Here is a 25,818-nt window from a genome sequence, read left to right as displayed (position 1 = left end):
GTTAGCAAAATGAATTTTGGTGCACAAGCACCGCTCACCACTCCAGGAGGTCGGATCTCTAGCGTCCACGATAAGCGCGCGCTTGTCTGTTCAAAAGTCTCTGACGTCAGCAGCCTCAGCATCGGTGAGTGACAGCGGGGCCCCACTGTCTTGCAGTGATTAATGCTGAATTTTAGGGGGTCTTTGCTCAAGTTTATGGGGTGCCAAACTATTAGCCACTGACGAAAGAGTAGAGAAGTACTCTGAAAGGTGTTTGGCACCCCATAGCCTCACGCCCCCTCTCTTCCCCACTGGCAAAGGTGGCGCAAATTTTTACGACGATTTGCATTTACACCTTTTCATACATGTCCCCCAATGTCTTTTTAAGTGAAAACATAGCCCTTATTTAAAAAACAACGGCCATTATTTTGCTTAAAAAGACCTTGTGGACACACAGCCTTAGATGTTTTCATTATGTGTACCAAATAATATCAGCTGTACATAAAAATCAGTTTAATGTGCAATAATACATAAGGTTTCATGTAATAAATTACTTTAGTGTGAATGACACACTTTATCCATAGAACAACCTGTTTCTTAGATATTCCTCCAAACACTGAATAGCATTATCATCAACTGTTGGATTAAATTTATTAGCAAAGAAATGGTGTTGCTGGACCAACCAGTGCAAATCCCCAGCTCCGTATATACATACATCTCTTCTGTGCCTTCCAGTGCACATAGAATAAGGGGCCCCTTGTTCCATATTCCCTTCATGATCTCCCCATTTAACTAGTCTGGCCAATGCATTCAAGTCTGATGTATCATATTTGATGTGACTGGGTACAGATCCGGGCATTTCGGGAACCCTTTGCAGTGTCGCCCAAACATACTCATCTGGGCTATATGTATCATTAGCCCATTCTAAAAATTCTTTTGCTATAGGTTTGTCAAACAAGGATTTCACAAAGTCTCTGGTGAGCACCACATAAGCATTGCCACTAAAAATTGGAATATTTAAAGGTGGCGGGTTTTTTAGCATGCCGATCTGCACATCATTATCTTTAAATTCATGATGATACTCCCAACGTATCTTCTTATGTGGAGGTGGTATCTCAGACTCCATGTTGTTTTTGCCATTTAAGAGCTTTAATGCTTGAACAATTTCTGCATTTGTCTTTAAAGGGAAATCTGTTCCACAGGTGTTTAAAAGATACTTCCAGTCAACAGTGCTATTCAACAAGTCCTCCATGCAATAGAGATCAGCCTGGACACGAGACCACGAGGCATAGACTACAGATTCCCGTTTAGATGACACAAATACATTGGGAAAACATGAACTTATGGCTTTCACTGCCGCAAAAAAAGTTTCTGGAGATTTCAGGTCCACGTGTATGCAATAAACATTCTGAGGCATGTAAATTGATCGTAGCAGTCTTTCAAACATCTCTATGTCATCATGAATTACCATAGAATAGGCAATAGGATAATTTCTTTCCTTTTCACTGAAACTAAATGGGACATATTTTCTCATTTTTTTAAAATGAGTACAGTCTTTAGTTATATCCAAATAGTCTGCCTCCGTGGCGATTGTTCTTCTATTTGCCACAATTAAGTTGTCCATCAGAGCTTTCCTTACCTCATCGAGGTCACCACTGATGACTCCGGAACAGTCGATTCTCTCAGAGGCTAAAAGGTTTAAATCCTTGTAGTAAAGATTCCTGCAATATTCACTCTTTAATTTACCATTCGAATTGTTGTAGTCCAGGTTACAGTCCATGGAATTATACATCATCACAATTGTAAGAAGAAAGAATAAAGTGCTTCCAAAAACGAGAAGTTGCTTTGAGTTCTGTCTCAGTAGCCTCCTGTGGAATTTAAAGGAATGTTAATAATTTTAGGCAACAAAAGCATAATATCTGTTTCTCAAACTAACTTTCTTATCCTATTGTTTACATGTCGTTAGCGTGGTTTGAGAGACAGGAGGCTTGTCAGATATGTTGTAACTGGAAAGATTAATAATGTGGCCAATGGATAAGCAGACTGATTGTTACCTCTATGTTCCCATAATGTACTAAAGATTGCAAAGAAAGGCCATTGTTGTTAAACAACGGGTGAAAAATAATGGTCATAAACATTATTTAATCCATTGTGTAACAACAACAGATGTTCTATGGCATCTGGCAGATTCTGTTTTGTTAGTTTTCCCTTCTTATCCTGACATAAAATACACTGGCTTTCTTCAATAAGGAAGCTACATTAAATGTCATATAAGACTATGGTCAAGTTTAAAATTAAATTGTGTAACATTTACTATGTGTAGAGGTGAGCAAAAATGCTAGTCCCAGCTTTGTACTCGTTCGAGTATTAGGGTACTCGATGTTGCTCGTTACTCGGACGAGCATCACACGATACTCAAGACAATGGCATCTTCCTCTTCCTGCATGTTTGGAGGCTTTTTTTTCAGCCAATAATCATGCAGGAGAGTCTTTGGGAGCTCATAGTATGCCATGGGAACCCTACATGTTGATAGCAGCGATTGGCTGGCCAGATCAGATGACCTGGGCATATAAGAATCAGGTCCCGCGATGCTTGCATCAGACGCAGGCTGGATGAGCATAGAGAGAGAGAGCTGCTGTCAGTCAGGGAGAGTTCTAGGCATGGAATTAGTGTGCGGTTAGGCAGGAATCCTACACAAAGAACCCAACAGTCCTTCTAAGGGCTTAAAATTTTCAAAACATTTTTTTTTGTTCCTCTTGGCTGCTGACTTAGACTTGTAGTGCAGCTGTCAGTAGTCAAATTGTCCTGTTGCTGACATTACCTTGGCTGGCTGGGATCTGTAGTCCCGCTATACCTATCCTCACTGTGCAGTGTCCTGTGCACGTGGTGCCTTAAAAAAAAAAGCACCAGTTACACACATACTCTATACGACTACCCCCAAATCTGTTGTCAGTAGTCAATTTGTCCTGTTGCTGACTTTCTCTTGGCTGGCTGGGATCTGTAGTTCAGCTATACCTATCCTCACTCTGCTGTGTCCTGTGCAGGTGGTGAGAGAGACAGGGATCAGCATAGTACAACTACTGCATCAGTGTGTCCAAGGCTGTACTTTGATCTCTGATAGACATCAATCAACTCAGGAGATTACTGGCCCAACAGTGAACAAAAGTTGGAGCGAGGGAGGAGGTACAGGAACATGGGAGAGAGAGTTGGAAGCCCATAATTTGGCATAATGTTGCAATTAGCCAGCCCCAGAGGCGTCCATGCATGCTGCCCCTGCTGTTTCCTGTCCATTTACGTGTTGTTCCCATCATTTTCTGAGGCTTCCAGGTTTTCACGCAACCTTTCCTGTACAGAACTTTGGTCCCCTGCAAAAATGCTCGAGTTTCCTGTAGACTTCAATGGGGTTCGTTACTCGAAACGAGCACCCGAGCACCCGAGCGTCGGGAATCGAGTATCGAGCACCCAAGCATTTTAGTACTCGCTTATCTCTAACTATGTGCATAAAAATATCTTGTATATCTAAGAAAATGGGGTGTTGTATGAAAATGCTACTGGTACAAGTGGCTGCCTGCACAATTGCATCTAAATAAATTAGAATACCATCATTTTTTTTTTAAATAATTCAATTAAAGTAAAACCCTTTCTTATATAAAGTCATTATAAACAGATTGAACTTTTTCTAGTGTTTATTTTTAATGTTGATGATTATAGCTTACAGCCAAAGAAAACCCAAAATTCATTAGTTCATAAAATTTGAATATTATATAAGACCAACTGTAAAAAAAAAAAATTAAAACAGAAATGTTGGCCAAATGAAAAGTATATATAGTAATCGTTCAGTCCTCTGAATAGCTGCTTTATGAGGAACTGCATAGCCTTTTTCTCACTCGGAAGGACAGTTGGGGCTCTATAAATACCCTTACTGATTTCGAGCAATTGCGCTGCGTTGCCACTGAGCCACCTGGACATACTATTTCTCTAATATGTAACTTATTTCTAAATTTCGGAGATAAGGAATATGTACCTACGTTTGTTGCCAAGTGGGAACTAGTTTTAGGAAGGACCCTGACTCAGGAAGAATGAGGTATTGTATTCCAGCTTGTTCATAAGACTTCTCTTTCTAGCTGTGCTCAAGAGAATAATAATAATAATAATAATAATAATAATAATAATAATAATAACAAAATAATAATAAAATAATAATAAAATTTGTTCACATTGGTATTATTATCCGGAGCGATTGCAAAAAATGTTCCCTACTGTTGACCCTAGTTGTTGGAAGTGTGGCATGGAGAGAGGGAGCTTGGAACACATTTGGTAGACCTGCCAGGGGATTAGTAAGGTTTGGAAGTTGATTTTTGCCCTATTTGATATAGTCTACGTCTACTTAGCCATTGATCGATTTAGCGCTCCTGTCGTTCCAAGGGGGGTCATTTGCAACAATTTAAAAATGGACTGCTACAAAACTTTGTTGAAGAAGCTCAGCAGGCTATTTCTCGCAAGTGGAAATCCACTACAACTCCTTCATGGTGTAAGGTATAATTGGCTCAGTTGCCCCTAGCAATTAATCCTATTCCACCTTTCATTTTCACGGCATCTTCATCACATACTCCCTCCTCTGCACAGCCTTTTTTAGGAAAGAAAAAAGGGAAGGGCAATTATGGACCTCCTTCTCGCCAGCAGCCCCCACGAGGGCCCAAGCGCACATGACAATAGAACAAACACAGGTCCTTAATTTGTCTACTGTACCCCTGACTGAGGAACAAATCAAAGTATTGTCTTATGGTCTAACATTTGTCCCTACGACTGATTATGACCCGTTTATATGGACTAAAGATGTGAACCTATTCACTAGAAAACTTAAGTGGCACAAGGTATTTAAACAGAAGGATAGAAGAGACTGTCAGGAACTGGGGATCTCTGTTGAGGACTTACCAGTAGTAAGGGAGCTGACAGGACTCTTGGACAGTAACCTAAGACCTAATGACCTAAAGTATTGAGATCTTTTTGGACTTGGTTACTAAGGACCTCCGACACCTCACACCGACACATAGTTTTCATAACCTGAGCAACAGTGAACGCCAAGCTTTAAAAGATCTACAAAATCACCCTCAACTTGTGATTAAATCAGCAGACAAGGGGGGGAACACAGTACTCCTAAACCGAAAGGACTATGTTGAGATGTGCCAAAGATTGTTGAGGGACCGTGATACATATGAGGTCCTTTCAGGGAACCCAACATCTGGATACATGAAAGAACTCAAAGAGATCCTACAGAAAGCTAAGGGATTGGACCTAATAGATGGACATGAGTACAACTTTCTCCTCCCTAGAGCACCCATCACCCCTACCTTCTATGCACTGCCGAAAATTCATAAGGGCACGACACCCCTGAAGGGGAGACCGATTGTGTCCGGCATCGGCAGCATCACACATAACCTGGGTGTGTATGTGGACAAAGTGCTTAGGGAATTTGTTCTAGCCCTTCCATCGTATACAAGGGATACGATGGATTTGCTTAAAAATATAGAACACTTGATTGTTGAACCCGATACACTATTAGGTAGTATAGATGTGGAGGCGCTATACTCCTCCATTCCCCACAGCTTTGGTCTCAGGGCTGTGGGTTATTTTCTATCCACCAGGGGCACACAAATGCAATCACATAATGAATTTGTATTGAGTCTACTTGAGTACATACTCACAAGAAATTCCTTCCTATTTGATGGGGTGTATTACCACCAGCTCAGGGGCACAGCGATGGGGAGCCCTTGTGCCCCCACATATGCAAATTTGCTCCTGGGCTGGTGGGAGGCCACCATAGTTTTCACCAACGAGAGGGAAATCTTTAGCGACAGGGTGATGGCATGGTCACAATTCATAGATGATATATTCATCTTATGGGAAGGTACTAGATCTGACTTCACTCGCTTCCTGGAACTGCTCAATGACAATGAGATAGGGCTCGCATTCACACATGAGATAGACGACATGACATTGACATTTCTTGATGTCAAGATAACAAAGACGTTAAGGGGATATCTAGAGACAACGATCTACAGGAAGAAAACTGCCACTAATAGTCTCTTGAGGTGGGAAAGTTGTCACCCTCTTCCGCTAAAGAGGGGCATACCTAAGGGGCAGTACCTCCGGATCAGGAGGAACTGCTCCAACGATGAAGACTTTGACAAACAGGCTAGGGATCTGAGAAATAGGTTTAGAGAGAGGGGTTACCCAGATTATACATTGAGGGAATCATACAACTCAGCTAAAACAAGACAGAGGGATGACCTACTTAATCCCAGACAGAGAGAGGACACTGAGGGATTTATGCGCATCATAGGGACTTTTGACACCGAGGCCGGGCAGGTCAGGGATATTCTGAAGAAACACTGGAATATCCTTAGACTGGACCCAGACCTCAGGGATGTGGTCAGTGAGCACCCTCTGATCACTTACAGAAAGGGGAGGAGTATAAAGGATAGAGTGACGCAGAGTCACCTGCCACCGGCTGCGGTGCAAAAAACTTGGCTTCATACACAGCAGGCCACTGGCTCTTACTGCTGCGGACACTGTAGGGCATGTGCATTAGTACAGAAAGCCAAATCGTTCACATGCTCACAGACCATGCAAACCTACGAGATTAGATCATTCATTAATTGTAGCACTAAAGCGGTAATATACCTGGCTACTTGTGAATGCTCTAAACAATACGTGGGTAAAACGATTAGGGAGTGGCGCAAACGCATACTTGAGCATAGGGGAGATGTTAGAAACAAAAGAGACACACCTCTGGCAACACATGTACATGAACATCATGGGGGAAACCCTGACGTTATTAAATTTACTGCAATAGAGAGCCTCAAGCCTTCCCCCCGGGGGGGTGACATTGATAGAATATTGCTCCAGAAAGAGACCAGATGGATTTACACCTTACAAACCACTGCACCGGGAGGCCTTAACGAGTCTCTAAACTTTGCCTGTTACATATGAGTACGTACAATTCATGATTAACAGATGCAGATGCTCTAAGAATACCCCTCCCCCCTCCCTTCTGGAATAGGCACCATTGTCACCCTTTACCTTTACTGTTTAGAATGCTGGCTCAACGAGTTAGCTAGGGAAGGTCCTAGTGGACCTACTAACAGTTAGTGAACCGGTTAAGTTAACAGGGACACCTAGGGACCTGATAGCCCTAGGTTGCAGAGTGGGACCGTCCTTTTTAGGACGGCCACCCCACATAGGCATAGGGATATAGGATAGGGCATACTAGGGTATCATAGGCCCATCCCCTACCGTTTATCCTAGTTCCTAACCTTATCATGTCACCTATGCTTTCCAGGATCCTAACCATATCATGTCATCAATGCTACACTGTAGATACTACATACTTACGAGTGTATATATAACTTACCACGGTTATTTTCCATACACACACATTCTGCTTTATTATACACTAACACGCTAGATATGCATTATCCTCATGTATATATAGTTGGTTATCGGCATATCTGTAAAATAACTGTCACTGATAATGTCTAGAGGCGGTTCCAGAATTACCCAGTATTCTTAATCACATTACCCGGTTATTCACGCGGCGACATAATTGTCATCGCACACTTGTGCAGCACCTTGGAGAGCGCAACACTGTCAGAACGTCGGATCCTTTGTTTATCTACTGGGACCGTTCACTCCCACCGGGCGTGCAGGGGGGAGTGACCTAGTTCTGGCGCGCTACTTCGAATGCTGTGACGTCAGACGCGCAACTGTCAATGCGGCGGCTATTTCTTCTAGCCGCCGCGGGCATTCCCGAGACTCCGCAGAAACAGGAGGACGGGAGCATGTCTCCTTAGGAAGCGCTGGCTGTAAGTAGCACTAAAATCCTATTGTTATGACGGCCGCAAGTGGCAGGCATTATACTGCACTGCACACATTATTACGGTAATACCAATGTATACGTATCCACTTACAGGTTTACTGGTCCTAGATGTGAGTCTGTACCCAGGTTGACTCTTGAGCATGACAGAGTAAGTACTATATGATAAAAATCAATACATATCAGTACATATTACACTGGTCATACTGACACAACTTTTTTACATTATGCAGTACCCGCAATCAGTCACGTACGGTGGGATAAATATCTGTTGGTTACCTGGACGTTGGTACAGTGAGTACAGGACACAGCAGCGCTCCAATATTAGCATCACACACATATAAATTACTGGCATACATAACTAGCCATGAATCATGTGTTAATGTGATGTCCTATTTATCTTGTCAAATCTATGACGTATATGACGCTTTGACCGTTTAGCCCCTGATGACGTATCTGACATTTGATACTGAAACGCGTTGGGCATGTTGGCCGGTCTGTTCACCTTGGGACAGTTCTAAACTAGATGATCATGGTTTGGTAACTGTCCGGTGGTAGCTTGATCACCTCTACTATTGGTTCAATTAATTGGTCAGGAGATATTGTCGGCACTGTCTGTGAATGAGACTGGACGTGGCATTGTTATCTGTGGACATATACAGAATTCCCTCCAGCAAGGACATGACAGCCCTACCAACCTCCCACTGACTACGGACCTATTTTTGGAGACTTTTGTAAATATTTGTATCTTTTTCATGTTATGTTATATATCTTAATGATTAGAAATAAAATATATATATTTTTTACACGTATCCTTCTTGGAGTTAATTGTATTTAAGCGTAAGGATAAAACCATTGTGGGGCTGGTGTACCCGATATCACACCATTGTTTAAAACACCTTTCATTTTCCAAAGGATCTGTGAGGAACGAAAAGTGGAATCTGATTGGTTGCTAGGGGCAACTGAGCCAGTTCTACTTTACACCAGTCTGATAAATCTCCCCCTATGTTTACTAAAACTTTTTATTTTTTAAGTTTTCTTGGGACATTTTTAGTGGCTCTGGAGACCTAGCCATCTGGCTTTCTCAACACGAATCCTAGGTTCTATAATTCACTTTTTTCTAGGTATGGCTGAGGAGTATCATAAGTGAAGCATCCCCCTTCCTTATTCCCCTTACCCTTGGTTTCGTCTATTTCCCTTGTCCATTTGTCCTCCCCCCCCCCTTTTTATTTCCCTTTTTTATTTTCCTTTTTTTTTTTCGCTTTCTTCCCTCATGTGCTGATCTCTATGGGACACAAGTTAATAATAGAGACAATAGTCTCAAATTATTATAATGTTTTGTACATTGGAGTTTTGCTGGAATGAGCTGTTTCTGTGGACTGATTCTATTTTTGTCCTTGCATCTCCTTATGAATCCATTTGTATGTGTAATTCTGTGCTATCTTGAGTAATAAAATCTAAAAGTATGTATAGTAAATGCAGTCAATACTTGGTCTGAGCTTTTTTTGCATGAAAGATTGCATCAATGGCATGGAGGAGATCAGCCGGTGGCACTGTAGAAGTGTTATGGAAGCCCAGGTTACTTTGATAGCAGCCTTCAGATTGTCTGCATTGTTGGGTTTAGGTGTCTCTTATCTTCCTCTTGACAACAGTCCATAAATTCTCTATGGGGTTAAGGTCAGGGGGGGTTGCTGACCAATCAAGCACAGTGATACTGTTGCAGTGTGAACAGATGCCAAGTCCTGCTGGAAAATGAAAATTCCATCTCCAGAGAGTGTGTGGGCAGAGGGAAACATGAAGTGCTCTAATATTTCCTGGTAGACTGCTGTGTGCAGCAGATGACATGGCTCCCCAAACCATCACTGATTGTGAAAGCTTCACACTAGACTTCAAGCACTCTGTGAACAGCCAGCTTCTTTAGCAGTAACCTAATTTTGGGTTTTCCTTGGCTGTAACCCATAATCATCTACATTAACCAAAATAAACACCAGAAAAAGTTCACTGTTTGTAGTGACTCTGTGTAATACAGGTGTTTCTATGTAATATAGGTGTTCTAACTAATGATTTTTAAGCATCTGATCAGTGCTCTATTACTCTGGTCTCAGTAGAAGGGATCTCCCCTCCACAATCGCATTGCGGGGGGGGGGGTGGATCCTTCGTCCGAGGGTCATCGTGTCCTTCGTCACCCCCGGACGAAGGACACAAAATGCGCGTCTGGGTTGTGGCGTCCTGGAGAGCGAGTTGATTTTGTGATCTACTGGTAATACGGGTGGTTCATATATGGGGTGGGAAGGGTCCCTACAGTAGGCATAGCGGTTGGTTCCCCATGTGACAGCTTTGCACTTAGCACTTTATACCCGGTCCCAGTGTTCTTTAGTATGAATTGCTGCTGCACAATTATGTAATATGTGATATCTCTCCAGGATTGCCACCCTGTTTTTATAGTATTGATTCATTTTTTCTTGTCTTTTTGTATTTTAATATTATTTGAATAAAATTTCTGCTACACTACTCAATTTAGTTTTTTTTCAGTGGTAAAGTGGACAGAGTTTGTCTGACTCTTAAAGAGAGAACTCTTTATCTGGAACAGAATTTTGTGCCGTCATTGTGCCAGTCCTGACCATTTTCAACCGAACTGTCCCCAGCGTCCTCAGCGCTCGGGAAATGCTCGCACCTAGGCTATATAGGAGAGGCCTTCATAGGTGTATATGCTTTCTCTCCATGCCTGTCTCTACCAGTTCTGGTCACAGTTCCTTCTGGTCAGCACTATCAGACCACAGCTTTCCTGGACTCTCGTTCCGCAGGCAATTTTCTTAATGCTAATCTGGTGCAAAAATGGCATCTTTCGGTAGTTCCTCTTGCCAAGGCCTTGAGCATTCTTTTGGTTATGGGAGAGTCATTTAGAGAGACCATCTGGTTCTAGATGACTCCTGTGTCTCTCCAAGTAGGGGTGCTACACAAGGAAGAAATTAACTTTTTTGTGCTTCCTCATTCCACTTTAGCATTTCCCTTGGGGCTTCCATGACGCCAAACGCCTCTGTTGGATTAGAACACGGGCAAGGTGTTACACTGAGGTCCTGCCTGCTCAACATTGTGCACAGGTTCCTAATTCCTGTGTTCCTTCAAGCCTCTGCCATGTTTACCTGCGTCCTACCAGGACTTCACTGTCTTCTCAGAGAAACAAGCTGAGACCCTTCTACCTCATCGATCTTATGATTGCCCCATATATCTGCTACCGGGTAGACTCCTCCACGGGGTAGTGTATATCCCCTCTCAGTTCATGAGACAAAGGCCATGTTGGAGTATAATAAGGAAACCTGCAACAAGGCTTTATTCAGAAATCTATGTCTTCCGCAGGAGCGGGCTTCTTTTTTGTTCAGAAAAAGGACAGCTCTTTGAGACCTTGTATAGACTATAGGGGTCTCAATTAGATTACCCTGAAGAACAGAATCCCCCTGCTGCTGATCTCTGCACTATTTGATTGCCTCCAAGAAGCTTGTATTTTCTCCAAGCTCAACCTGTGGGGTGCCTACAGTTTAATTTGCATCCAATAAGGTAAAGAATGGAAGATGGCCTTCAATACACAGGCTTTCTTCTAAGACTTTGTGAACAAGATATTTTGTGACCTATTCTTGCATGGTTGTATATCTGGATGACATCCTCATCTTCTCCCCCAACTTGGACTCTCATATTAACTATGTACCTTTGGTCCTCAAGCGTCTTAGGGAGAATCACCTGTACACCAAACTGGAGAAATGTCTGTTTCATCAGTCCAGTCTTCAATTCCTGGACAAAATTGTCAGGATGATATCTTTGCGGAGCGTTATGCGTCCCTCTGCTCGTGCTGTGTGGCCAAGAAGTCGCTGATTTTCTTGCATTCTGTTTCTGTGTTTTGTTTTGCAGTGTGTGAACACTGGTTTATTTGCTCACTTTGGGAGACACACCCGACTTCACCTGCTGAATTCTGTCTGGCCATGTTATGGTTAATTGGTGTTTTGGTTCTGCTGTGACTGACAGGTATTCCTGCTAGTGGGTCTGTTTTGTTCTCAGGTGTCTGTGCTTGGAGATCAGGGGGATGGTCCAATTACTTTCTGGACCAGAACCCTGGCCTCCTATATAACTAAACCCAGTCTGTGTTTTCATTGCTGTTTAATGACTTTGTCTCTGCCCGCTTGTGTCTTCTGTTTTTCTGCATTCTCTGATCTTTGCCTTATATCCTTGACCTCCCTTGCTTGCCGCCTGCCCCTGACCATATTGCTTGTACTTTGACTACTCTTATTGGATTCTTTTTTTGTACTTTTGCTGCCCGATTGTTGTGACCCGGACTGTTTACTATTCTTCATTGTGTTTGTCTGTCTGTCTTGTATTTCTGTTCCACCTAGCCAGTGCAGGGACCGCCGCCCAGTTGCTCGCCGCCATCTTAGGGCGGATAGTGGCAAGTAGGTAGGGACAGTGGGCGGGGCTGAGCTTAGGGCTCACTGTCTCTGTGTGTTTGATGTCACTGGTCCTAACAGATATTTTCTCCGACAAAGGCCTCCAAATGGACCCAGAAAAGCTTTCAGCTGTTCATCAGTGGCCTGGTCCCATGGGACTTCAAACTGTCCAGCGTTTCCTAGGCTTTGCCAACTATTACCGGCAATTCATGCCGCACTACTCCATGTAGTAGCACCCATTGTAGTGCTCACCCAAAAGAATGGCAATCCCAGAGCATGGCCAGAAGAGGATTTCCATTATTTAAAATCAGCCTTTGCTTCAGCTCCCATTCTGTCACGCCTGGATCCTGCTGGACCCCTCTCCTTAGAGGTGGATGTGTCTTCAAGTGGTCATAGGAGCAGTCCTCACACAAATGGATGCTAGGGGTAAGATCCAAACCTGCAGTTTCTTTTCTCCTGCTGAAAGGAATTACACTATCGGAGATCGGCAATCAAACTAGCACTTGAAAAGTGGCGCCATCTTCTGGAGGGTGCTAGGCATCCTGTCAACATCTTTACAGATCACAAAAATCTCTTGTACCTCGAGATGGCCCAGCGTCTCAATCCTAGGCAAGCCCAATGGTCCCTATTTTCTTGTTTTAATTTCTTTGTTCATTTTCATCCTCCAGAGAAAAACATCAAGGCTGACACCTTATCCTGTGCCTCGGATGTTCTTGAGCAGGAAACAGCCCCCCATCACAGTGTGCCTCCAGAACTGTTGATCTCCATGGCTTCCGTGGACCTTCGACTCTTACCTCCTGGGAAGACCTATATAAGACCAGCTCTCAGGAGGCGGATCCTTAAATGGGGACATAGCTGTTGGTAGGGCATCCTGGCGTGTGCAAGTCCACTTGCCTAATCTCCCATTACTTCTTGTGGCCAACCCTGTTTAAGGACGTTAAAGATTTCATGTCCTCATGTCCCTCATGTGATCACAATAAACCTTCAAGGCAAAGTTCCATAGATCTACTTCAACCTTTGCTAGTTTCAGATACTCCTTGGCTGCATATTCCTATGGACTTCATTACAGATTTTTCCTTATCAGCGGGCAATTCAGTTATTTGGGTGATCACTGACCGGTTCTCAAAGATGTCTCATTTCATTCTTCTCCCTGGGCTTCCCTCACCTCCCCAACTGGCAAGGAACTCAAATCGTCTCTAAGTTCTGGCGTGCCCTCTGCCACTGCCCTCAAGTGAAATTGGACTTCTCCTCTGCTTATCATCCCCAGTCTAACGTGCAGGTTGAGAGGGTCAAATCCTGGGTTGCCATCTAAGACATTTTGGGGGAGATTTATGAAGGGTGTAAATATACACCTGATGTACACTGCACACAACAACCAATCACAGCTCAGCTTTCAGCTCTGGTAGAATAAAAGAGGAGCTGTCATTGGTTGCTGAGGGCAGTTTACACCAGGTGTATATTTACACCCTTTCATAAATCTCCCCCTTTGTGTCAGCTCGTCAGGACAATTGGTCTAGTTCTTGTGTAACCATCTTGATTCAAGCTCCATAGGAGAATCTCTTTTGTTCATTGTCTACAGATGACATTCTCGCTCCACTGCCTCTGCCCTCTTCTTCTTTATATGTTCCTGCTGTTGATTACTTGGTCCGAAACTTCTTGGCCATCTGGGAGAAGGCTTGTCAGTCATGAAATCCAAGGCAGATTGAAAGAGAAGACCTGTGGTATCTATTAGTCCTGGAGACTGTGACGGCCGCATGTGTGGTCTGATCCCTCATGTGCTCTGGCCCCTAGTTCCTCCCCTGTTCCTCATACCTGGTCTGCACGCCGCCCCGTCTCTTCTCCCATGAGCTGGCGCCCACCGGCTCAGCTGTGTCTTAAAGGACCAGTGGCATCATTATTGGTTAACTCATTCCCTTCTGAAAAAGTCTGCCCATTCCTGTTTAATGCTATGGTACTATAAAAAATAGTGAGAATAAACCGGTGTTAAATACACGTGTACCTGAGTACCTTAGAGCAGTAGTCCTCTATATTTTCTGGATTGGTATAATGAAAAGAATCCAAGAACTTCGACCATTAGTCAATCCAAAAGAGATTTATTCCTAGGTACTTGGTACAACAAATTTGCTGTACAACAAACATTCCTGTTTCAATGCTGCCAGATCTATGGTGCTCATTGCCCATCAGAGAAAGCTTTCCAAGTTCCTAATTTGTTTCAGTGTACCAGACCTCCTTGCTCATGTCCTTGACTCCATCCCTGTCTGCCACCTACCCTGAGCTGTCTGCCTGTCCTTGACCATATTCTAGCCTCATGTCTCTGTACCTCACCTCATCACCGACACAAGCAAGTCGCGCCAGGGGTAGCGACTTGGGGATCGCTTGTCGCAGCAAACCCATCCTGCATTGCAGGGGGCACTGGTGAAGACTCGTAGACTCCACTCCATTAGGCAGATCCACTGTTTTCCAGCCGTTACAGAGCTGTAATGGACGGAACCAGCAAAAGAAACCTCTGGTACAAGCACAGTAGAATCTATGCATGCACTCTAGACTCCAACATGACTACGGTTACAGATCACACTAGGACACGACAGATATAACAATAGCTAATAAAATACTTATTAGACCCCAATATCTAAGGAGGACTTTCTCAAGCAAGAGAAACTGGGGCCGAAGCGCCACAGTCATGCTGGAGTCCATAGTGCACACATAGATGCTTCCTGTACTTGTACCAAACAGAGATTTCTTTTGCCAGTTCGGTCTGGTCTCGTTCCTATTGTACATCTGCTGCTAAACACCTCTGGCTGGTGGTCCTCTGATGAGCTGCAGTACAGTACACCTTTTCAGGCTTGCTGTGGTGTTGTGCCTGTACTTTATACTTTTGCACAACCACAATAGGCTAATGTTCGCCTTGATAGGCATATGAGTCGTCAATAAAATGTCAATATCATTATAAAAGAGAATAAATTGACATATCGCACAGACATGTTGAAAGCAGGGGCGGGACAAAGGGTAGACCAGGATGGGCGATGGCTTAGGTCGCCATCTCCTGCTGAATTACAGGGGACGCAACCTCACCCGTGGCAGCATCCCTTCCCCGCTCTGCCCCACAGCTGCTAAAAGCTCCAGCCCCGCAGCGGCAGGACCTCCCCTCCTCTCCTCCCCTCTTCTGCTTGGCTCCGGAGCTGAAGAAAAGCTTCTGAACAATGTCACATGATGTCCTGAGCCAATCAGAAGATGGGAGAAGTGCAGAGACAACCCCGCCCCCCCTCCCGACAGAGAAGGCTGAGGAGCCTGATCCTCTGCTGAGAGACTGTGTCATCCTCCACTGCTACATAGGTGAGTATATGTATGTATACATGTGTGTGTGTGCTAATGGAGTGTCTGTGTTAGTGGAATGTGCGTGCTAATGGAGTGTGTGTGTTAGTATTCATGTGTGGCTGAGGTAGAACAACAACTCCCTGCATCCTCCTGTGTGGCTGTGGTAGAACTGCAGCTCCCAGCATGCTCCTGAGTGGCAGAGGTAGAACTACAGCTCCCAGCATGCTCCTGTGGGGCTGTGGTAATACTACAGCTTCCAGCATGCTCCTGTGTGACTGTGGTAATAGTACAGCTTCCAGCATTCTCCTGTGTGGCTGAGGTGGAACTACAACTCCCAACATGCACCTGTGTGGCTGTGGTAGAACTACAGCTCACAGCATGCCCCTGAATTGCTGTTGTAGAACTAAAACTCCCATCATGATCCTGTATGGCTTTGGTAGAATTTCAACTCCCAGCATGCTCCTGTGTGGCTGTGGTAGAACTACAACTCCCAGCATGCACCTGTGTGGCTGTGGTAGAACTACAGCTCACAGCATGCCCCTGAATTGCAGTTGTAGAACTAAAACTCCCATCATGATCCTGTATGGTTTTGGTAGAATTTCAACTCCCAGCATGCTCCTGTGTGGCTGTGGTAATACTACAGCTCTCAGTATGATCCTGTGTGGCTGTGGTAGAACTACAGCTCCCCTCATGCTCCTTTGTGGTTTTGGTAGAACAAAAACTCCCCGAATGCATCTGTGTGGCTGTGGTAGAACAACGACTCTAAGCATGCTCCTATGTTGCTGTGGTAGAACTACAACACCCAGTATGATCCTGTGTCACTGTGGTAGAACTACAACTCCCAGCATGATCCTGTGTGGCTGTGGTAGAACTACAACTCTCAGCATGATCCTGTGTGGCAGTGGCAGAACTACAACTCCCAGCATGATCCTGTGTGGCTGTGGTAGAACTACAACTCCCAGCATGATCCTGTGTGGCAGTGGCACAACTACAACTCCCAGCATGATCCTTTTTGGCTGTGGTAGAACTAAAATCCACCATTCTTAGCCCCCCCAATGCTCCTCCCCCGGAACAGAGACAGATGAGCAGTATGATCCTCCACTCCACCTCCTCCTCATGGGCAGAGACAGTATCATCCTCCAGCGGCAACAACTCCCCGCAGAACAGATGTAGCAGCAGTACATAATCCGGTGCTCCACCACTCTGATCGACAGTGAACTGGCTTCCTGTGTAAAAAATTTGAGGACCCCTGCTATATGCTAGGTGGGGGCTTCCAGGAGGCTATACTGTATATGGGGGGTATACACTATGTGGGGGCTACATTATATGGGGAGGTGTGGAGACTATACACTATGTGGGGGCAGCCACGAGGCTATACTGTATGTGGGGGCCTATACACTGGGGGAGGGGGGGTGCCACTTGCCTTCTCTGCCTAGGGCACCAAAACTCCTTTTCCCGACCCTGGTTAAAAGGTTTACTCAGTCAGGGTCTCAGTGCCAACAATGGCTGATTCCAATCACAGAAAGTAGTAGCGGCACTAAAGATATCCTTCATAGGCGGTAATCAGTGGCAGGTTGCTGCTGAGTGGAGATCACAGGTGGTGCTAACCCAATATAAAGTTCAAAATAAACATGTATGCAATAGAAGGAATATGGGTTGCACTCACCAAAGAGGTCTTTACAAACTTATTTTTTTTCATATCAAAAAGTAAAAATATGGACATAGTGCACACTGTGGACACAGGAGATGCTAGACAAACAAGGAGGTGTCCATTTTTTTTACTTTTTAAAATTGTTAGGACAGGGGAGGTAGGGACAAGACACGACAGTGAGCCCTGATGCTGAGCCCACCCTCTATCCCTACCTACTTGCCTTAAACGGCCCTAGGTAGCCGCGGACAACCATGAAAGCGGTCCCTTGTTACATGAAACAAGACAGACGAACAAACATAAAGGGAAGTTGACAAGCCAAAGTCCAAACCAAACGGGCAATGCGGTACAAAGTCAGATAACAATCGGATAGTCAGAGGTTAGGCGGAAGGTCAGATAACAGGTCAAAAAAGCAGAGGGATTAGGAATAGGGATCACAGGAGTAGACAGGGGGAGCTGGGATCAGGGCATGAACCTTAATAGCCAGTGCTGTGAGACTAGTTCAGCTTTCTTTTATGAGGATCAAGAGCCCAATCCGCATTGGACCGGTGCTCTGATCCTCCAGGTTGCAGACAGGCAGAGAAAAATGTCAATCAAACAGACTAGCTCAGGAGCGGTGGGGTAATGTATTTTTTTTAGGAGTGCTTTGTGGAAAACATTATGGATACAGAATGAAGCAGGCAATTTTAATCTATAAGTAACCAGGTTTATTATCTCAACAATACTATATGGGCCAATATACTTGGGTGCCAGTTTACCAGACTGCATCCTCAACTTCAGGTTCTTTGTAGAGAGCCAAACCTTTTCACCTAATGAGTACTGATTGGCAGGTATGCGTCTTTTATGAGCATGCTTTTGGAATAGTTCTTGGGCTTTGACCAAGCTCTGATGAGCTTGGGTCCAAACTGTGCACACTTTCGAGAATATGGCTTCAGCTGAGGGGTAACTGATTCGGCGGCGTGAGTAGAGGAATACCTAGGGTTAAAACCATAATTACAAATCAATGGTGACATCTTAAGTGAGCACTGCTCATGGCTGTTTAATGCGAACTCAGCAAGAGATACAAAGTCCCTCCATTTGTCTTGGGCATCAGCCACAAAACACCTCAGAAATTGTTCTAGAGACTGGTTGATCCTCTCCGTCTGCCCATTCGTCTGCGTGTGGAAGGCAGACGAGAAGGACAAGGAGATATCTAACTGCCCACAGAATTCTCTCCAAAACTTCGCCACAAACTGAACACCCTGGTCGGACACGATATTTTCAAGAATGCCATGCAAACGCAAAATGTGATTAATAAATAGTGTAGCCAGAGTACGAGCATTTGGAAGTTTGCACAAAGGGATAAGATGGCACATCTTGGAAAATCTATCCACAGCTACCCAAATGACAGTTTTTCCCTTGGACAGGGGCAAGTCAGTAATGAAATCCATAAATATATGTGCCCATGGTCTCATAGGCACAGGTAGAGGATGTAATAACCTTTCAGGTGGCCTCCGAGGGACCTTGAACCTAGCACAGGTCTCACAGGCATCAACGAAGGTCTTCATATCTCGGGCCCAGGAAGGCCACCAGTAGTGGCGCGAGAGAAAGTATTTGGTTCCAGCCACCCCTGCGTGCCCAGCTAACACAAAGCCGTGAATCTCCTCCAAGACTCGGAGACGAAGGTTAGGGGGCACAAACAGTAGCGACTCTGTAGTGTTCCGGGGTGTCAGGGACTTAGACTCAGTGATTTGAGTCACCAGATCTGGCTGCAGATTAGCCACTACCACACCAGGGGACAAGATGGTATCAGGTTGGATCCTAGGCGTGGTCTCAATGTCAAAGCTGCGGGACAGAGTGTCAGCCTTGACATTCTTGGAACCAGGCCGGTAGGTTATCTCAAAATCAAACCTAGTAAAGATCAAGGCCCATCTGGCCTGGCGTGGTGTGAGACATTTGGCTTGGTCCAAATACATGAGATTTTTGTGATCAGTGAGGACCACTACCTTATGTTTTGCTCCCTCGAGGAAGTGTCTTCATTCATCGAAGGCCATTTTTATAGCCAACAACTCTCTATTACCTATGTCATAGTTACACTCTGCCTTTGAGAACTTCCTCAAGAAGAATGCAATGGGTTTGAAGTTGACAAGAGCTGCGGACCCCTGAGATAGCACAGTTCCTACTCCCACCTCGGATGCGTCCACTTCCACTATAAAAGGATGCTCAAAGTCTGGCTGAATCAGCATCGGAGCCTCTGAAAAACACTGCTTGAGCCTGTCAAATGCCAAGTTAGCGTCAGGGGACCAATTAACCAGATCCGCCCCTTTTTGGTTAAATCGGTAAGGGGTTTAGCTATGAGCGAGAAGCCCTTTATAAATTTCCGATAGTAATTGACGAAACCTAAGAACCTCTGCAGAGCCTTGAGGTTATTGGGTTGCTCCCAGTTCTCATTGGCTTGGACCTTAAAAGGATCCATACTAAACGACTTTGATGTTAGTTTATACCCCAAGAATGATACCTCCTGAATTCCAAATCGGCATTTAAACAGCTTGGCACACAACTGATTAGCTCTTAGAAGTTCCATGACAGTGGAAAACCACTCTTGGAATCTTGGAAAACCACTTAGCTCTTACAATTTGATTAAATAAATCAGGAATAAGGGGTAGAGGATGTTAGTTTTTCACAGTAGTTTTATTCAATTCCCGACAATTTATTCAATACAAGACGAAGCCCTCCATCTTTTTTTCCTCACAAAAAGGAGAGGAGGAGGGGCGAATATGACCTTTACGTAGACTCTCCTTTATGTGCTCTCACATGGCCTCCCTTTCTGGGCAGGCTAAGTTAAATATGCGTCCCTTAGGATATTTGGCACCAGGTAAGAGATGAATGGAACAATCATAGGGTTGATGGGGAGGTAACCCCTCCACTGAACTCTCATCAAATACATCAGCATAATCACTCAAGAATTCTGGAATCTCCCCCTCCCCAGGGAAACATTCCGCAAGTGACACAGCAATACAATGAGGACGACACTTAGGCCTCAACTGAACTAGTTTTCTGCTGGACCAATCGAACGAAGGGTTATGTGTAGAGATGAGCGAACTGGGTTCGGGTTCGAGTCCATCCGAACCCGAACGTTTGGCATTTGATTAGCTGGGGCTGCTGAACTTGGAAAAAGCTCTAAGGTTGTCTGGAAAACATGGATACAGCCAATGACTATATCCATGTTTTCCACATAGCCTTAGGGCTTTATCCAACTTCAGCAGCCACCGCTAATCAAATGCCGATCGTTCGGGTTCGGATGCACTCGAGCATGCTCGAGGTTCACTCATCTCTAGTTATGAGCTTTCAGCCAGGGCATCCCCAGAATCACATCAGAGGACAAATTATGCATAAAAAGAAAATCAAGGGTCTCAACATGAACAGACTCCACCTTTACTTCAAGGCGGGGGCACAAGGCTTGGGAAAAAGGGGCACAGTCCGCTCCAGTGACATTTACTGGAGACCTGAGCAGCAGCGGGCCATACCTTTAAACCAGACCAAAACACTGGGTTTTTAAATTAAATTGCTTTTGCTATTAAATTGCAGAAGACCCAGAGTCAACCTGGGCATACCCAGAAATGTATCTATCCTCAAACACCAGAGAAAAAGGTAACAGCAGCTTGTTCCGTCTCATGAAGATTACCTGTGCGCTTGAGTGACTCCTTCAATAGGCGCTTGGAGCTAGTCAGAGGTCAGAGATAGTCAGAGGTCAGACAACAGGTCAAACAAGCAGAGGGATTAGGAATGGGGATTGCATGAGTAGACAGGGGGAGCTGAGATCAGGGTATGAACCTTAATAGCCAGTGCTGTTAGACTGGCTCAGCTTTTTTTATGAGGATCCAGAGCCCGGTCCGGATCCCCATTGGACCGGCGCTCTGATACTCCAGGTTGCAGACAGGCAGAGAAAAACGTCAATTAAACAGACTAGCTCAAGTGCGGCAATAAAGGCTAGCAGAGTACAGTGTAACTTTTGTATTGCTGGAAGCTGAAAAGCAATTGGATCTGTCACACAAAACCAAAAGACCAGATTTATCTCTTTGAAATTGCTCCAGTAAATGTATATGTTTACAATACAAAAATTCTAATAAAAATACAATTAATAAAAAAACAAAACCAAAAGACCAGGCCCAGTTCACACCAGGCTTCTGCACATTCCTGGCAGATATGAAGAAATAAGTTTGTAAGGACATCTTTGGTAAGTGCAACCCTTATTGCATTTGTGGTGTACCACCACGGGTGTTGCTAATAGTTACACCCTTTGTAAAAGCCTGTACTTTTTGGATATAAGTGGTGATGTAGTACTGTTAAAGTTTCGCCACAAGATGTCGCTATTGTAAGTATATGTACTTAGTTGTTGCACAGCTGTAGTATTGAAAGGGTTATTGTTTATTTGTATGTGACATGGATCTGTAGACCAATGAGAGTGCTTTCTTCTTCTATCCTATCATTTCTCTCTTTACTTCTTACCTATGCACTCTTCACCCATTCACAGCACACCTTATAGTTGCTGTAGATAGGAAGTTACATGGGTAGAGGAAGTGTAAAGGTCTTTGGTCGCTAGACTCTGTGAAGATAGGATGCAACCCACAGATTCTTCTCAAGTAACTCCACGCAACACTATGCAGTGTTGAACCCTTAACTGGAGAGGACAAGTCAGAGATTATCTCAACCCATGCCGTGGACAAGGAGAGACACAGTGCAGGACAGTATCCATAAAGCAAGCCTAGGAACTTATCCAGATAGAGCAAAGTTGCTAGAAGCCTATGAAATCTATCTCGCAGCGCGGGTGCAGACAGGGAACTGTCTGTTGCATTCCGCTCATCGCAGAAAACAAGGTCTGGGGCTTGTGTCACCCACTAGGACGGGTCCCCCAGCACTGGCAGGGCAATAGGTGGTGTGAAGACCAAAAGAGTCAAAACACGGGCACAAGTATTCTCTCTCTCTCTCTCTTCTTAAGTGTTCTTCTATTTCTACCTCCGACATCCCAGTAGAGCACAGTACTACTTTGGTTGGGACTCTCACGAGAGCTTCCTCTCTACTTTTCTGATTCTTCTATGTACCTCTCAGCACACAACCAACTCAGCACGACTGTACCACTCTCTATACTCTCACTACAGATCTGGATCCTAAACTATCTTATGTCAATTCAAAGCTGTATGACCTGCTGCATATAGTATTCTTGGAGTAAACAGATTTTATTTATGATAAAGAGACTCTGTGATTCCTCTTCAGGCACGAACACAGTACACACATACTCCTTGGGTCATCTCCCCTTTCTGTGCGTGGCAGTGCCAATAGTCCAGGTGGGTCACTATTTCATTCCGACAACAGTGCAAGGGAACAGCACAGGCCAAAGTCAAAAATAGAGAGGGTAGATACATAGTGCTCGTCTCACCAGACAGGACCCCTCCGTCCAGATACAAATCCTCAGAAATCAGCAGGAGACAGCACTTCAAAGTGAAAAAAACGTGATGCTTTTATTCACATCCTACTTCCGCAATGTTTCGGCTGGTTCTCAGCCTTTCTCAAGCGTGTCTTACACCCCTAGGGACTCCGCAACAGCCTGGCAGGTCACTATCCACAGGGGAACAAGGTACAACCGTCCCTTTAAACTAAAAGCAGGTGTGCCACCATACCCGTGTGCCCAACCGACACTGGCGTCATGACATAACATCACTGGGCCCGGCCGTATCTCGGCCAACCACCGTAGAACTGGTATCACACTTTAACATGTGGCAAGTGAATGGCTGCGACCTCCCACACCGGGGGTGTACCACACATACATGCCAACAAAGGCTAAATAATCACTTAGTCTGTTGCAAATGACCGCCTCGGTGCTCATTGCAGGAGAAGTGTTTCATTATAGTGCAGGGGCCCTCAACTGGCGGACCCCAGCTGGAGGCCAGCTGTCCGGACCCCTGGTCAGACCTCCTAACCGCCCCGGATTCGGTCCGGGACAGACCGGATCCAGGGCGGTTAGGAGGTCCTACTCCCCACCGCAATGACTCCTGTCCCATAGGCGTACTGTCCTTAGATGTCAGTACACCTGTGGGGCTGGGGGCAGTGTCGGTCCGGCCCCCGGCTGATACGCGCTCTCTGGGGACGTCCCGGGGATTCCCCAGCAGAGCGCGCACCAAAGACCTCAGTGTACGCCGTCGGCCTGCTCTACCGGAAGTGCCGGCCGGCGGCGTACACTGAGGTCACTGGTGCGCGCTCTGCTGGGGAATCCCCGGGACATCCCTACAGAGCGCGTATCAGCTGGGGGCCGGAATGACAGGAGAAGAGAAGACAGGCGCAGCGGGGGAGCGAGGTGCTAGGTGAGTTGTGGTTTGTTTGTTTGTTTGTTTTTTCTGGGAGGAGAGCGCACAGGGGGGCTATATACTACAGGGGGAGAGCACAGAGGGGCTATATACTACAGGGGGAGAGCACAGGGGGCTATATACTACTGGAGGGAGCTCACAGGGGGCTATATATTACAGGGGGAGAGCACAGGGGGCTATATACTACTGGGGGGAGCTCACAGGGGGCTATATACTACAGGGGGAGAGTGCACAGGGGGGCTATATACTACTGGGGGAGCAACAGGGGGCTATACACTACTGGGGGAGAGCGCACAGGGGGGCTATATAATACTGGAGGAGCAACAGGAGGCTATACACTACTGGGGGAGCAACAGGGGGGGCTATATACTACCAGGGCAGTCACCCCCTTTGTACCTTATATCAAAGGGCTGGTGAGAGAGAAAAAAATGCCAGTTTTCCCACTAATAAGCAGCAATTCTGTATGTAAATAGTTGAACGTTTGTGAAAAGTAACAAAACACGTTTCCTACTGATGTTCAGCTTGGACCTTCACCTGACTATAGACCCCGGTAAGTGGACCTTCACCAAAAGTTGTTGAGTACCCCTGTTATAGTGTATAGAGCCCATCACTTACAATATGATAGGATTGTCTGATGATCTAGCCATCAGTGGAGCCCTCAGCACTCAAGAGACTTCAACTGATCACAACTTATGACATGTCAAAAGTTTTTAGAATGACAATACGGCCTCTTGCACACATCTGTGTGTCTCTTGATTGAGAGCAGCTCACAGATGACACTTTGCATACTGCCAACAATCACAAGCTGTTACAGCAATCCGGGCTGTATAATGGAAGTCCTAATTGGTGGCCCAGGCTCCAGGTCATGGCATCTATGGTTATGTGCATAAACTGTCCACAATTGAAAGCACTAATCACATGTGTGTAAGAGGCCAAAGACTTTAAAGTATGTCTGTTATTAAAAATACCTTCTGTCATGTCACTTCAATATAACACAATAGAAAACAAAAAACAGCCAGCCCTCCAATAATACTGTTTACACTATGCAAGTTTCAACGCTGTTGTGGCAATAAAAATACCAAAAAAAAAAAAAACATTTGATCAAATAGAGAGTACCATCTCATCATGTTAAGATGACCTCAGGGAGATAGTTTCTAACATTAAGACTAATATTAAGCCTAGAAAACTGGGCATGAAGGATCCAACTAAATTCTGTTTAAAACACCGACAGGAGATGAGTGGAGTGCAAGCCAAAAGTGCACACACCACTCATATAACACACACACAAAAAAGGAAAACTCATCTCCTGCGGGTGTTTTTATGTACAGGTACAGCTGCACATACATACTATATGTACACTAAACGCACAGATTTACCTTGTACAAGAAAGGACCTGAGGGATCCACATACAGCTCCAGGAGCTGCTCAAAGTCTGTACAGGCATCGGCCCCTCCATCTCCCTTCCTCCTATGTCCCAACTGTCAGCAGTACATAGAGAAGACAGAGGAAGGCTAGGAGAAGGTGGAGGTGGGAAGGGAGGTTGGGGAGGGGCCCGGGGATGAGGAGAGGGTCTGTTCTGCTTCTATACCCTACATGATACTGTCTGTCACTCTGGTCACTCCCTGCCTGTATACAATAAAATTAAATCCCAGGTTACATTAAAGAGGTGATGAATAACCAGGTAACAGGAGTGTACAGCAGCTTGTGTGCAGCAGTGCTGGAGTAATTTATGTCCGGTCTGGAACTGCTAAACAGGGAGCCTCCTTTTTAGGGGCCCTGGTGGCCCAGTCTAAGCCTGAATGTATCTAAATGTTTAAACACAGCATTGAGGCTATGTTCAAAGACAGTAAAATAATACCAAAGCTCGGCCATAATTTTGAGTAAAAATTTAACAAATTAAACAAGTGAAAGAAAGTTTGATTTACGAAAAAACTGGTGGTAAATAATGAGCATGTTAACCCTTTAAGGACAGAACCTAAAAGGACCAAGGCAAATTTTATAAATATGACATATGTCACTTTATTCATTAATAATTTAGGGATGCTGTTACATATCATTGTGATTCTGAGACTGTTTTCTTCAGACAAATTCTACTTTATATTACTGGTAAATTTGAGTCGATAATTATAGCGTATCTTTATGAAAAAACAAATAAAATAACATGAAAAATTGTGAAAAAATAGCATTTTTCGAGCTTTGAAATTTTCTGCTCCCCGAGTTTGAAAA

The 25,818-nt window shown here is 44.8% G+C and overlaps 1 protein-coding gene across 1 annotated transcript; it reads right to left on the bottom strand.

The window, feature by feature from the left end:
- Window positions 1–553: 553 nt before the first annotated feature.
- LOC138778900 (beta-1,3-galactosyl-O-glycosyl-glycoprotein beta-1,6-N-acetylglucosaminyltransferase 3-like) lies at window positions 554–25,027 on the bottom strand. The gene is made up of 2 exons (XM_069956541.1): window positions 24,969–25,027; window positions 554–1,847 (listed from the first exon to the last, which is right to left on the bottom strand). The coding sequence occupies exons 1-2, from the start codon at window positions 24,998–25,000 to the stop codon at window positions 554–556; spliced, it is 1,326 nt and encodes a 441-aa protein (XP_069812642.1). The 5' UTR covers window positions 25,001–25,027.
- Between the last annotated feature and the right edge of the window lie 791 nt (window positions 25,028–25,818).

The sequence above is a fragment of the Dendropsophus ebraccatus genome, chromosome 1 (genome assembly GCF_027789765.1).
Source record: "Dendropsophus ebraccatus isolate aDenEbr1 chromosome 1, aDenEbr1.pat, whole genome shotgun sequence".
NCBI classification, from domain to species: Eukaryota; Metazoa; Chordata; class Amphibia; order Anura; family Hylidae; genus Dendropsophus; species Dendropsophus ebraccatus.
Note: the sequence above shows the minus strand (reverse complement) of the source record. Positions and strands in the feature narration are given on the sequence as shown.